Raw genomic sequence first — 14,479 nt, 5'->3', positions numbered from 1 at the left:
CGTCACCTCATTGTGCAGTATTTTTAAATAAATATCTGTCTGATAAATATTACTGAACTCCTTTGTTTTGGCACTCGCTGGCCGTTTAGTCTGGTGCAATGCATCATGGGGCTTTTAGGTAGATAACAAGTATACAAAATGCATAATTGTAAAATGATTTGAGCTACAAACCATATTTATTATTAAAATAAATATCAGTTTGCAATATCAAGCAGCATAACGAGCTGTTTTGTACAGCTAAAAATAACTGGAATCGACTGACACCGAATGCCCAGACAGTAAAAGAAATGCCTCGCACATTCCAGTTACAAATGGCCTTGTTCTTAAGGTTAAAAATAAGGTTGGGAGATACTGTTGTCAAATTAGCTTGGTCCGTTAAGGTTTGCCTCTTCAAAGAGCATTATGTTATGTTTAGGTCAACCTTAAAGTCACCTTTTGATAAGCATTAAAATTTTTTCGAAAGCTGCGTAAATGTCCAATAGAATGCATCACTTCCGGTTCATAATTTCTAGCCGCCATTACAAAAAAAAAAAAAAACGTATATTATTTTACCATCTATGATAATATTTATTTCACGGTCTATGATAATATTGCGGTCTAACGTTAGTTTTCAATGCACTGTTGTACCGTGTTTGCAAAAACAGTAGACCAGCTTAGCACTATATTTTTATGTTGCAACAATTCTATCGTAATACGTAATTCAAACATATCTAACGTTACCTGCTTAGGCTTACGTTTTTAACCTTTTATGTATAAATACATAAAGAGTAGTTGCATGCTATATAACTATATAAGATATTTTATTCGTATGCTAAATTCGAAATAGACTTTCTACTACTAGTGCTATATAAACAAATATATAATATTAGTAGCGTGTTATTCCGAAGTCAGGCTATTTTTCGTTCCCTTTCGCTTTTTTTGAACAGTTTTTCAGCGGTTAAAGAGTGATTAGACGCGGGTTGTTAAAAGCATTTCATTGGTTCGACTGAGTGAAGGACACGCCCCCATCACAAAACGAGTCATTGTTTTGACTCTGAAGGAGACTGAACACGGATCTCCTGAGAGAGACACTCGGCGTGTGATTTAGTGAGCATCGTTCACAACGACACAAAGGAAGCGGGGGGATTGAAGTGTTGGGAAAACGCATATGATACTCAAACTTTTTTTTCGAGATATCTTAGTATATTTGCAGACTACTATAACGGAAAATTACGTCTCGCTTGTGAATGACTCGTTTCTTAGCGATTCGGCTGAGTAACGTAAATTGAAGACTCGACTTATACGCAAAAGACACGCACTGATCGCCATCTCCTGGAGTAACGATGCAATTTACATAAATCCGTGAATGAATCTTCTTGCGATTCAAAAGATTCGAGTCACTGGGATGAATCACATTTCCCACTGTTGACCTAAAGTGTTTCCACGTTGCCAAACAGCAGAACGCGTTTGGATTCAAACGCGATCGACTCTACTAAATTACGCCAAACCGAACAATCTGATGATCCATTGAATTCGTGGCATCGCCCGAGGGAGGTCCGATTGCCGATTAAAACACTGACCGGGACAGAGTGCTGGTAAGTAACGTTAGTATTAAATGTAATGTAATGTATTGTACTCTCTGGACATCCGAGTAGCTGGTAGCAGTCTATGGCGAGTTAAATGCGGAAACGTAAAGACGGTTATGGATGTTTGTGTGTTGTATATTTTAAAATCGTTTGCAGTTATTAGCCTGTAACGTTAGTTGCTAAACTTGATAGATTTTTTAAAGAACAAAAACAAGGCTTCAGTTGGACAAACACATGTACCCAAGTGCTTAGTAAAGTTTTTATATAACGTTAGGTAAAAAAGGTTGTAAGCGTAATTCGAGTTTTTTTTTTTTTAAGAAAACGTTTATCACGTTACATTTGCAAATACATTTTTTGTGGCTCACACAATAAACACAAATTTATATATTACACAATAAAAATGTCACTAGATATCTCGTATAATAAATATATTGTTCTTAAGATTATACTTAAAACTTATTTCTAATTGCATTAATGCAGTGTTTGAACGTGCAAAATGATAAATAAACAATTGTTTACATACAGCAGAACTTTTTATCACCGAACAGTAACATGTTTGTTAGGACTTGATTTTCCGCCTCTTTGTTTCCCATGCAGTCAGTGTCCCAGCGTGCAGTGTGGAGGAATGGCTGCTGGGAGGCCGCTCACGCTTCATTGGCCCCTGCAGCTGTTTCCTCCCTGTAAGATTTCGCGGGAAATGAGGGGAGGGGGGGGGGGGGCGTCTGCGTGCGCATGCGTGCGCATGCACGGATATGTTCTATAAGTGATTCTGAGAGTTCTTATCTTCCAAAAAGTCATTTAACTTTAGATTTAACAAGTCGTCTTCATTTGGGGGGGGTTTTCTGTGAAGGAGAAAACATGTTTTGTCTGTGCTTTATCATTTTTTTTTTTTCATGGTTTGAATGGACAAAAACATATTTTAGCATATAGTGGTCTGCAGGTGCATTAAAATGTTACTTATTACTATGTGGACCGAAAAGTTATATTAATGATGTAGAAGTTATTGCGTATGTAATCCTGGCTCTATGTGTGTATCGTTGTTAGGGGTACTTATCTGTAAACAATTATATTGTCAGACTTCAGTGTCTTCACAGGTTTTCAGAGTATGATGTCTCCACAGGTTATGAAAAATGGTGGTGAAAGTGAAGATCGGAGATGAGAAACACAATCTCAGTGAGCTGCTGGACTGGCTCAATGACTTACTGCAAGTCACTTTCAGCCAAGTGGAGTACACCTGCTCAGGTATTTTTGTTACCAGGTTAATTAAAAATGGTGAATGTTAGATATTGTTCGCTAACACTTTTAATGGCGTGTTTTTCCAGGTGCCGCCTTCTGTCAGTTGATGGAGATCATTCACCCTGGATCTGTTGAAATAAATAAAGTGAAGTTCACAGCCAATGAGAATGCAGACATCTTGGATAATTACAATCTGCTACAGGACTCTTTCAACAAGGCACAAATCAATAAAGTGAGCAATTACATAACAAAATTAAGTTGAAAATGCTTGAAGCAATTAAATTAAAATTCAGATTATGTGGGTAAATGAATGCATCATATAAAATGTGTTTTATTTATATTGCTATGCAGCAATCAACATGCAATATTGTTAACAGTTTTTTCCCCCTCTCTTTTTATAGGATCTAGAGCTGAAATTTTTGGTGAATGGAGACACCCTGAAAATATTAGATTTGCTTTCATGGTTTAAAGATCTTTATGATCACAAAGTTGCACAGCAGAATTATGACACTCAGGAGGGCTTTGTTGAACGGGAAGTGGTGTCATTGAGATCAAGAAGAGAATTTGAAATCTGTATGTGTTTACACTTTTAGTTTTTATTATTGATATTGTGATTTTTATGTATATTTTATGATTCCCCCCTTCTTTTTATTGATAGCTAAGAAGGAAGAACAATCTTCAAGACTCTACAGTCATGAACAGACTAACTATCTAAACCAGAAAATGCAAAATTTTAAGAAGGGATCACATGAGTCTTTCTTTCAAAATCCGGCCACAGTGTCGTTCATCAGAAAGTATGGCTCATCTACTTCACCTGATGCTGTGTCAAACTTTGCCAGTAGCAAGGATAGTCTAGTATTAGGCCAGAAACATCAGGAAGACATTACAGCCACCTTCATTCAGACTCCATACTGCCTTTATTTATTCCATGGAGTGGAGCTAGAGGACAAGAACAAGGCCATTGTGCTACTGTTGGGCTTTTTTGACAAAGCTACTGGGGAAAACAAATTCAGACTGCTTGATGTTCTTCATCCAGAGGAAGAGACTGCTGATGCCATCTGTACCTGCATTGTTGAGATGCTGAATAAGTTTAGAATACCTTTAATGAACATGGCAATATTTTATTCAAATTTCCCAGATCATGAAGATCTTCTCTCAGGTCTGAAGTTGCTGAAACCTGAGATCGTTTCTTTATGTGGACTTACAGACATGGCAGGACGAGTGTGTCACAGCGGTGTTGAGAAAATGGAGATTTCTGGCCAGATTGTGAATCTCATCACAGAGATCTACAAGCACTTTCCATCTTTTCCAGATTCTCTACAAACTTTGCTTGAAGATGTTGATTGTTCAGACTTCGCTAATATCCTGACGTCCCAATGCTCTCTCTTCTGGAGAATCATCCAGAAAATGACTTTAGCTTGGTCAGACCTTGAGAAATACTTTGGATCTCTGGATGCAGATGAAAAATTGATCTGTCGTCATCTTAGTGATCCCAAAATAAGACTCAATGTCCTGTTTCTTAGCCACGCTTTGCAACCGCTTTGTGATTTTCAGGAGAATATTGACCGAGGTGTCAGCGTGACACAGCTCCTCCAAGATGCTTCTCAATTAGTGAGATTCTACACAGATAGTTTCCTCAGACAAAAAGCAGCAGAGTTTTTTCTCAGAAGAGGAAAGACCTCACTTATACAGGAAACAGTTGGACATTTACCTAGAGGAGAGGTTGAAGTTGGCAAACAGGCTGCTGACTTTCTCCTGCAATGCTCTGAAGAGTTAACAGACTACTTGGACACATTCCACAGTTCCATCATCTCCTTCTACACGACTGTGACTGTTAATATTGTTGAAAGTTTACCCTTCCCAGATGCCACTATGAGAGACTTGTCATTAGTGTTGTGTCCAGGGAAAAAGCTTGAAGTGACAGGCAAAACAGTCCAAGATTTAGGTGTCTGTTTTGGGGTTTGCTCAAGCCCGGAGAATGTCAGCATACTCACAGATGAGTTTTTGGAGTATCAGTTCCTTGATGGAGGTGACACACACCCAGCCGACCATTCAATGGAGGAGTACTGGAAGACTGAGCTGAGGATTATGGGAAGGACATCTAGTTTTGGGAATTTAATCCTTAGCTTGTTGGCATTGCCCAGAACATTGAAAACAGAGATCATTTTTGAACAGGTGAGTCACTAAAGTAAGAAGAAACCAAAATTTAATGTATCTGTGACAATATATAATTTCTGTCAACCGTCTAAGCATCCTAACATGACAGAAGTTGAAACAAGCAAACATCTAAAGGTTTGGTTTGTATTTGTGTGTGGTTGTCTGTTTACCAGATGTTTCAACAAACTGACTATCTCAAGGAGATAAAAATGAACTTTGAGGAGAAGGACATGGCTGAGGATGATGTTACAGACAGCAGCTCTTATAAGAGTGCTCCATCACATCTCAGCCCAGAGACTCAAGGGAGCATCGCATCTGGTAATGAGAAATACATATACTCCATAAGGTGCATGACGTATTGAGGATCCGATCTGTACTTAGCCTACTTTGCATCATGAATGCATTTGCATTTCAGATATCATTGACTTAACGGAAATGGATGATATGGTGCCAATAGTCGTGGAGGACATTGCACCAATGGAAGTGGATGATATTGTGGCAATCTCTTCTGATTCCGACTCCGAAAGCCAAAATACCACAGGTTTCAGACCCTGTTCAGATATAACAACTATTGGTATTTTCTTTTACATTTAAGCAAAACATTGAGACCGGTTTAAATTTAATTTACTTTGCCGTTCTTTTTGACAGGGGATCATCCATTTGTCTCTGTAATCTTGGATGATGATGATGACGATGACGAAATCACTGATGATGATGACGATTACAACTGTGTTGCTGATGATGTCACATGGAATTATGCGGTAAATGTCTGCTCATTGGTTCAGTTCTGCTTTGGATATCTTAAAAAGAAAATACATTTTCTCCAAGAAACAATAAGAAATAAAAATACCTTTCTATGATACTTCTGTGCTCATAATCAATGCTGAAGTGTGAAACTTATGTGATTTTAACAATTTATCTATAGATGCAACAGGATTAAAGGTATTTTAATATCAGAAAATGTAGAGCAAGTCTTTAGACTCTTCATCCAATGAGTGCTATGTTTCTCTTTTTAGGATGGTTACACAGTGGGTGAAATGGTTTGGGGACCAATTGAGGGTTTTGGTTTTTGGCCTGGACTGGTTCAAAGCTGGACCAGCAAGAAGCCTTGTGGTTCCATGCGTAAAGTGGTTTTCTTTGTGAACAAGATGCAATCAGAGGTACAAAAATGACTATGCACAGCTTTGGGTATTATTTTACTTAAATATGTGTATATAACAAATGGTCTATTGCAGGTCCAAGCAGATGACCTCCTGCCCTTCTTTTCATTTTCCAAGTGCTTCTGTTCGAATTCCTTCGCTACAGTAATGGTGTATAAAGATGCAATTTTCAGTTCTCTGCAGGTAAGAAAAAAAATAGTTATTAGTGCTCTATAGTCCATGTACTAGCATGCATTTTGAAATTAACTCTGATATTACAACTTGGAAAAACTGTTTTGGAAATCTAAGCCCAATTTCTAAATGTTAATTTGGAAAAATAGACCCTTCAAATATTAGTACAGAAACATCTTTGCTTCATGTGTCTCTAGGTGGCTTCCAGACGCAGTAGAATGTTTTTTTCTCCTGAGACGGACTCTAAGGATGAACTGCTTCGAGTCATGTTGGACTGGGCCTTTGGAGGCTTTGAACCATTGGGTCCAGATGGACTTCAACCTCGATCAGAATCCAATAGTAAGCAGCAAGCATCAGAGGATGCTCTTTGAGTTTAGTGCTATATTCGAATGTATAGTAGGTAGGATTGTATGCTGTATTAATTTACTATATAAATATAATTTTTCTTCTTTAGACAGGATTCATATGCCTCGATCTGTGAATAGGAACATGGGAGACCACAAAGACCCTACAACAAAGTTATTTAAATTAAATGTGTCTCTCAGCAAGCTCCCTGAATCCCTGGACCTGGAAAATGGCTCGATAGACCTTGGGACAACAGAAGTTTATGGGAAATGCATGTATTCAAAATGGAATCAGAGACCCTTACAGACTGTGAAGACCCGCAAAAAGCAAAAATACACACAGCGGAATAAGCAACAAAATATTACCCCAAACGTACATATTGAATCCAGACAGAACAGCCAAAAAAGACGTATGTATACAATTTATTTTTATTTTTGCTGTTAAAATTGGGATTGCAAAGCAAGAAAAAATCTGGTATTTATTTAAATTTTTGACAGATAAAATGGTGCACGAATATCTGGAAAACAAGAGAAACATTGAAGGTGAGAAACCTTTTCATAAACATTGCAGTAACTGAAACTTGGGATCAATAGGGATGTTCATTACGGTTATTTTTCCTAACCAATAAACCAACGCTCGTTAACTGATTATTAACCATTAAATTAGAGTTTAATTAAATTAGAATTGTCTGTGACCTGTTAAAAATACTAACATTTGTTAACCATTCAGACTCACATGGTCTATATATCCCATCATGCACCTGCAGCACTTTTGTGAGTGTGGAAAAACATACGAAAGCTAGGCTATATATAGCAAATAAAAAGGCCTATATGATAAATATATTTTTACTTGAATAATAAATTATGAAAATGAACAAAACGCAGAGTTTCGGTTAATTTTTGTACTGCGCAAAAGAAAATGGACGGCAGAAAGCGCATTCCTATTTTTCTTTAGGCTTATTTTATGCACAAAGATTTGTTTTTATTGTGAATGTACACAAATAAGGGCAAACTGCTTACAATTCTGATTATCTTTATGACTAAAAGGAGAAGTCGCTTCCACTGTTAGAAGGAAAAACTCAAGTGATTGCTGTCGCTGCATGCAGGCACACAGTTAAGCTGTGCCACAGTGACAATGCAGCCAGTTCATTATGATTATAAAATACAGTCAGTCAAACATGTGGAGAAAGAAAAAACACACTGCTCAGTCTAAATATCTGTGCCGTTAAATGTTATCACCGTACAGATGTTATGTTATGCAAAACATTTGTTTTACATGGATATTGGATCTCGAGTGAAGTAGACTATAATAAGTAATAATTTGGTATTCAAATACATTGCAAATACAGAAACAATTGATTTTGTGTTGAATGAGAGACCCAACGCTGGTTTTGCTTTCGTTTTAACCTAAATGAATTAGTTTTGGCTTGTCGTTTTTTGCTACAATTTCTTATACGCTATTTTTTATTCTTGTTCTTCTTTCTTCTGTTAATTGAAAAGATTTGTTGTGGAGTGAGGGGAACTAAAATAGCAAAGCTATGTTTGCAGTTTATTATAATGTTTGTAAACATTTCGTGTCGGCATTAGGCCTATTTCTGAATGAAATAATAAAATGCGACTTATGTTTTTTTTTTTTTTCTAAAAATGAAAAAATGTATAGGCATGTAGCGTAGCCTTATTTTAACAATGCAGCAAACCTTTTTAACCCTCTCAAGGCAGGCGTTGCAGATTTGCAACAGTTAAAAACTAACTACCTTATTACTCCAGATACATATTTTATGTATCTGGAGTACTAAAAACTTGGTACTAGAACCAGAAACAAAGGACTTTGCTAAAACTTAATTTGAGCCTGAGAGGGTTAAATATTTTGATGAATTACTGAAAATAAATAAATAATATTTTAAACCATTTAACTGATTGTATTAATCAGTCCAAATTCTTAATGTTCGGTTAACCGGTTAAAATGAACATCCCTAGTTGATAATGAGTGAAGTTAATCCTAACTTTATTTCTCCTACTTCTCAGAGTTCTGCTTATCATGTGGGAGTACACCTGTCGAAATCATCCACCCACTCTTTGAAGGAAGGCTGTGTTCAAACTGCAAGGTACTAAAAATAGTTACACAGCTGTAGTTCTCTCCTCACATGGGTTTAGCTATACCAGCAAAATACTAATTATACTAAAACACTATTACTAAATGTTGCATAAAATCATGTGTACAGTCATACAGTACAATGTAATCCTTCAGTGATGTGTCTGTTTGTCACATGTAGTATAATTTCACGGAGACGCTGTACAGATATGATGAAGATGGCTATCAGTCGTACTGCACCGTTTGCTGTTCAGGCATGGAGGTCATTCTTTGCGGCCATTACAGCTGTTGTCGGTGAGTGTTTATGATATTGGTGATACAAGGTCATGAGTTTGATTCCCAGATAAAGAAAAATCTGCTAAAATGTGCAGCTTGAACGCAATGTAAGTTTAGTATTTTAACTGACTTATGAACCCCACTCTGTATAGTTAAATTCAGTTGTCTTTACTTCTCTAGATCCTACTGTGTGGACTGTCTGGATATCCTCGTGGGTGAAGGGACATTTAACCAGCTGAAGAATGTGGACCCATGGACCTGTTACCTGTGTGCACCTGAGAGCAGCTCTGGAGCTTTGAAGCCCAGGCATGACTGGAGCATCCGAGTGCAGGAATTCTTTGCTAACAACAGCGCCATGGAGTTTGTTAGTCATCTCATACAAATATTGGATAATCTTCCTGATTTGTATTTGTATTGGTTCCAACAATGACATTTGTCCTCCTCAGGAGCCCCACCGTGTTTACCCATCAATCCCTGCTAACCAGCGACGTCCAATCAGAGTCCTTTCCTTATTTGACGGGATAGCCACAGGTAAAACTTGTCAAATTACTCAACCACTTGTACTGTAATACACGCTTCTTATAGTCTGTTCTTCTACTGGTTATGTGGCATATTTACATACATTTTTATGTTTCAGGATACCTTGTTCTGAGGGATCTTGGCTTTAAAGTGGAAAAATATGTGGCCTCAGAAATTGATGAAGAATCCATCACCATTTCTATGGTTAACCATGAAGGAAAAATCACTCCTGTTGACGATGTTAAGAACATTACGAAAAAGCATGTATGGTTACAAAATGATTTATCATCTTAATTTTTTTTTCATGTCTTTTAAAGTTTTAGTTTACCCCAGAATTTAAATTCTATCATTTACTCACCCTCATTTCATTCCAAAACCACAAGACATTTGGTAATAAAATATTTTTTATGAAATCTGAGGGATTACTGTTCCTCCACTGACAGTCTCTTCACCCAAAATTCTGATGCTTCAAGATGTTAGAAAAGAGATCAAAACTAATCCAGAGAGAAGATCGCTTTATATGATGAACAGAATTTAGTTTGGGCTTTTATTCACATTTAAGCATTGCTCAGTGAATGTAAACAGAAGCTCAACTATTCCTGCTTGACTAGTGAGACCAAACCTCATTGGTTCTTGTGAAAGTTCAAACATGTTGACATGACCCACATGAAAGACCCTTGTTTGATTTGAATGCTGTAAACATTCATATGGTTTTATTTTTTTTATCTGTTTGTGAGCGTTTGGAAGCATCAGAGTTGGGTGAACAGACTTTAGAGGGACAGTAATCTCTTAGATTTGATTAGAATGTTTTAAATGTTAAAAATCTCTATTCTCCTTTAGATTTAATTAAACATTTAAAGAAGATTCCTCAGCAGTCTGCCCATTGAATTCATTCTTTTTCATTGTTCAGATTGACAAATGGGGCCCGTTTGATCTTCTCATTGGAGGAAGTCCTTGTAATGACTTGTCCATAGTCAATCCTGCTCGGAAAGGCTTGTATGGTAAGTCAAGATTTGTTAAACCTGCTACTGCTGAGCAGGCCTGGTGCTTGGTCTCATGTCAAAACAGGTAACAGTTAGCATCATTCATTGTATCTGAGATCCTCTTTACTCTCTGCAGAAGGCACAGGGCGGCTCTTTTTTGAATTTTATCGGCTTCTGAATGTTATGAAACCGAAGGAAGATGACCCACAACCGTTCTTCTGGCTGTTTGAGAACGTGGTGTTCATGCAAACCCATGTTAAAGCTGACATTTGCCGCTTTCTGGAAGTAAGTTCTCTTTGTTGGATAATTGAATAAATACTCAAAGCAGTTTATTGTAAATTTAAAAAGCTTGAATCATAGCCTCACATTTTATTGGGGTCATGAACTGCCTTTTGTTTTTATTTTGTACTGTTCTCTCAGATCCACTTATGTTATCGAGATTTTTACATTAAAATTAAATTTAGAACGTTCTGTTTGAATATGTGTGCCAGATTATAGGCTCAGAAGTAAACACCCATTGCTATGATTGGCTAACAGATGTGTGTGTTTAATAGCATGCATTCATTCCTCACTGATAGATGCTGCTGTGATTTAGGTCAAAAATGCATAAATAATACATATCGAACAATATGTTTAACAGAAAAAGCAATAATGACCACTTAATGATAACAGTTAGTTACTCAGACTTGTGTTATGACATTACTGACTAGGGATCCAATTAAGTCGGCACAGCATCCTCTTTTAGTTTCAATCTTATTGAAAATCCTGCTTTGAATTGTCTTGTTTGAAAATGAATCTGCTGTAAAATGAAGTGAACAAAAGACGTGGTCTGGATCTTCATTAAAAATATTGTTCATTCACTCTTGTCTAATGTTGACATCAGAAGGATGTAGTAAGTTGGTGTCGTCTTTGTTATTGTTTTTAGTGTAACCCCGTGCTTGTTGATGCTGTGAAAGTGAGTCCAGCTAACAGAGCAAGATACTTCTGGGGGAACATACCTGGCATGAACAGGTGTGTCAGTTATATTCATATAAATAACACACCCACTTTTTTTTTTTTTACCTGGAAAATACACTGAACTATGTAAACTAAAGTAAATAAATATATTATACATCATCCATTTTATTCTGTTTTGACCAGACCAATCAGAGCATCTCAGAATGATAAACTCACTCTTCAGGATTGTCTGGAGCCTGGCCGCACTGCAAAGGTTTGTCATGAACTACTAACCAAAGATAGGCAGTATATAGTTATTGTAATGATATCACTAGTGGTGAGTTTTTAAACCGTTGAGTACTGTTTTGCAGTATGAAAAAGTTCGCACTATCACCACACGGACAAACTCACTGAAGCAGGGCAACAATGATGCCCATTTCCCCATCACTATGAATGGAAAAGATGACAATATATGGATCACAGAATTGGAGAAGTAAGTTTTAGTTCAACACTTAGCTGTTATTAAAAATCAAAATACAGATATGTATTTTATGCTGATTTTGACACTTTCACAGAATATTTGGATTTCCGAAGCATTACACAGATGTGAAAAATATGGGGCGTAATCAGAGGCAAAGAGTGCTTGGAAAGTCCTGGAGCGTCCCTGTCATAAGACATCTTCTAGCACCTCTGAAGGACTACTTTGCTTGTGATGAGGTCCCCTTGAAATGAACTGACATTGATGATTTTAATCTTTTGCTGTCCGTGTGAAAAGGGACCCAGGGACATGAGAATTGGTTGCTTTTAATTGTTTTACCTTTTTTTTTTTTATTACTAAAATGATATGACTAACTGAAGAATAGTTAAAAAAAATGGATGCTGGGAAACTGAGGATTGATTCCATTTTATTCAATGTTACTCCAAATCATGTCACTTTTTTTTAAATGTTATTTTCTCAGGTTGCAATCATGTTTAGCTACAAATGGAGTAACGGATTTCATGTGGCTTTGAGCAAAATGAATAAACATGATAAGCAAAATGTATATATGTGTGCAGTGAATTACCAAGATCACTTAGTATCTGTCTATCTATCCATCTTCTTTTAGTTTTCTGGTGGTCACAGACCAACGTTAAGGTGCAAACTGCCACCTACTGTATTGTAATGTATTGTAACATCATGACTTCATTTATGGAGCCAAAAGAGTCAATAAAGATAAATGCACACACTTCATTCACATATGCACACACAGGATACACAAATGCGCACAAAATTTACAAATGCACACACAACATTTTTAAAGCACAGAAGATTCACAAATGCATACAAAATTCAGAAATACACAATTCAGAAATGCAAACAACATTTACAAATGCACTCAAGATTCAGAAATGTATTTCTGATGCGCACACACACATATATCTTGATTTACAAACTGCTTGCGGTCTGTGAACTTCACTGCATTTGTGTGTGAATTTTGAGACTCCCCTGACTTGGCTCAACACACAAATGCCTTTTTTTAAAACGGGGAATGATCTGCAACCAATCAGATATCTCCCTTGTTTTAGCCAATCACAAGAATGCACCCCACGTGGTGCCAATCAGCGAACGACTCACTTTCCTCAGCGAACGATTCACTTTCCTCGCGCAGCGAACGACTCACTTTCCTCACGCAGCCGGCGACTCACTTTGCGCAGCCGGCGACCCACTTTGCGCAGCAGGAGACTCACTTTCCGAGAGTCACTTTCCTCTCGCAGCGAACGACTCAATTTCCTCATCGAACGATTCACTTTTCTCACGAGTCACGCAGCGAACGACTCACTTTCCTCATCGAACGATTCACTTTCCTCACGAGTCACGCAGCGAACAACTCACTTTCCTAGCGAACGACTCACTTTCCTCATCGAACGATTCACTTTCCTCACGAGTCACGCAGCGAACGACTCACTTTCCTCATGCAGCCAGCGACTCACTTTGCGCAGCTGTAGAGTCACTTTCCTCTTGCAGTGGACCATTGACTCTCTCTTCATGTAGGGACCGAATTATTATAATTAAAGTGACTTCTATATTGCATCCAAAAGAATATTTAGATATATTTAAATATTCAAAAAGGTGTAATTTTTTTTTCTTTCATTAAAATATTTCAATAAAATTAAATAATTGCCTATTACAAATTTATGAATCCATGGTTAACTTTTTTTTCTGCAGTCACTGGGCTATATGTATTGAGACATTTATAAATTTATATAAAAATTATAAAAAAGTAAACCTGAATTGTAATCTAAACATCTGTATTTTCATACAATTTCATATTGGCTTTAATATGCAGCACCACAGGCATATCAGGCTGTGTGAAAGCATTCATGTGATTGGCTTATAAGTAAACAATCCCCCACGTGGAGTGCGTTCTTGTGATTGGCTAAAAGAAGGGAGATATCTGATTGGTTGCTGACAATTCCCTGTTTAAAAAAAAAGCATTTGTGTGTCAAGTCAAGTCAGGGGAGTCTCAAAATTCACACACAAATGCAGTGAAGTTCACAGACCGCAAGCAGTTTGTAAATTAAGATATATGTGTATGTGCATCAGAAATACATTTCTGAATCTTGTCCTGAGCATTTGTGAATCTTGAGTGCATTTGTAAATGTTGTTTGCATTTCTGAATTGTGTGTGTATTTCTGAATTTTGTGTGCATTTCTGAATTTTGTATGCATTTGTGAATCTTCTGTGCTTTTTAAATTTTGTGTGTGCATTTGTAAATTTTGTGCGCATTTGTGTATCCTGTGTGTGTATTTATGAATCATGTGTGTGCATGTATGAATCCTATGTGTGCATATGTGAATGAAGTGTGCATTTATCTTTATTGAGACTCTTTTGGCTCTATATTCATTGTGATCTTAAATTCCTCTAACTAAACCACTTTCTTGAAAAAAAAAACTCATTATTGACCTTGTAACTGATAATTTTCTATTCCTAAAAGGCCTCTAATGTCCCATTCCCTTTCAACGTTTATAATGCATCAAGTTTTTCTCTTCTCTGAATTAC

At 37.0% G+C, this 14,479-nt stretch overlaps 1 protein-coding gene across 1 annotated transcript; it reads left to right on the top strand.

Annotated features, from left to right (window-relative positions):
• Positions 1–1,028: 1,028 nt before the first annotated feature.
• On the top strand, positions 1,029–12,482 carry LOC128011364 (uncharacterized). Its single transcript, XM_052593686.1, has 24 exons — positions 1,029–1,574; positions 2,686–2,807; positions 2,888–3,033; positions 3,203–3,374; positions 3,460–4,976; positions 5,132–5,276; positions 5,374–5,499; positions 5,607–5,719; positions 5,975–6,118; positions 6,194–6,301; positions 6,487–6,628; positions 6,744–7,043; positions 7,132–7,176; positions 8,659–8,738; positions 8,907–9,019; positions 9,182–9,365; positions 9,448–9,532; positions 9,639–9,784; positions 10,431–10,521; positions 10,640–10,788; positions 11,429–11,514; positions 11,644–11,713; positions 11,811–11,932; positions 12,015–12,482. Exons 2-24 carry the CDS (start codon positions 2,696–2,698, stop codon positions 12,169–12,171), a joined length of 4,353 nt encoding a protein of 1,450 aa, XP_052449646.1. The 5' UTR covers positions 1,029–1,574; positions 2,686–2,695; the 3' UTR covers positions 12,172–12,482.
• Positions 12,483–14,479: the final 1,997 nt, after the last annotated feature.

The sequence above is a fragment of the Carassius gibelio genome, chromosome B23 (assembly GCF_023724105.1).
Source record: "Carassius gibelio isolate Cgi1373 ecotype wild population from Czech Republic chromosome B23, carGib1.2-hapl.c, whole genome shotgun sequence".
Classification (NCBI taxonomy): domain Eukaryota; kingdom Metazoa; phylum Chordata; class Actinopteri; order Cypriniformes; family Cyprinidae; genus Carassius; species Carassius gibelio.
Note: the sequence above shows the minus strand (reverse complement) of the source record. Positions and strands in the feature narration are given on the sequence as shown.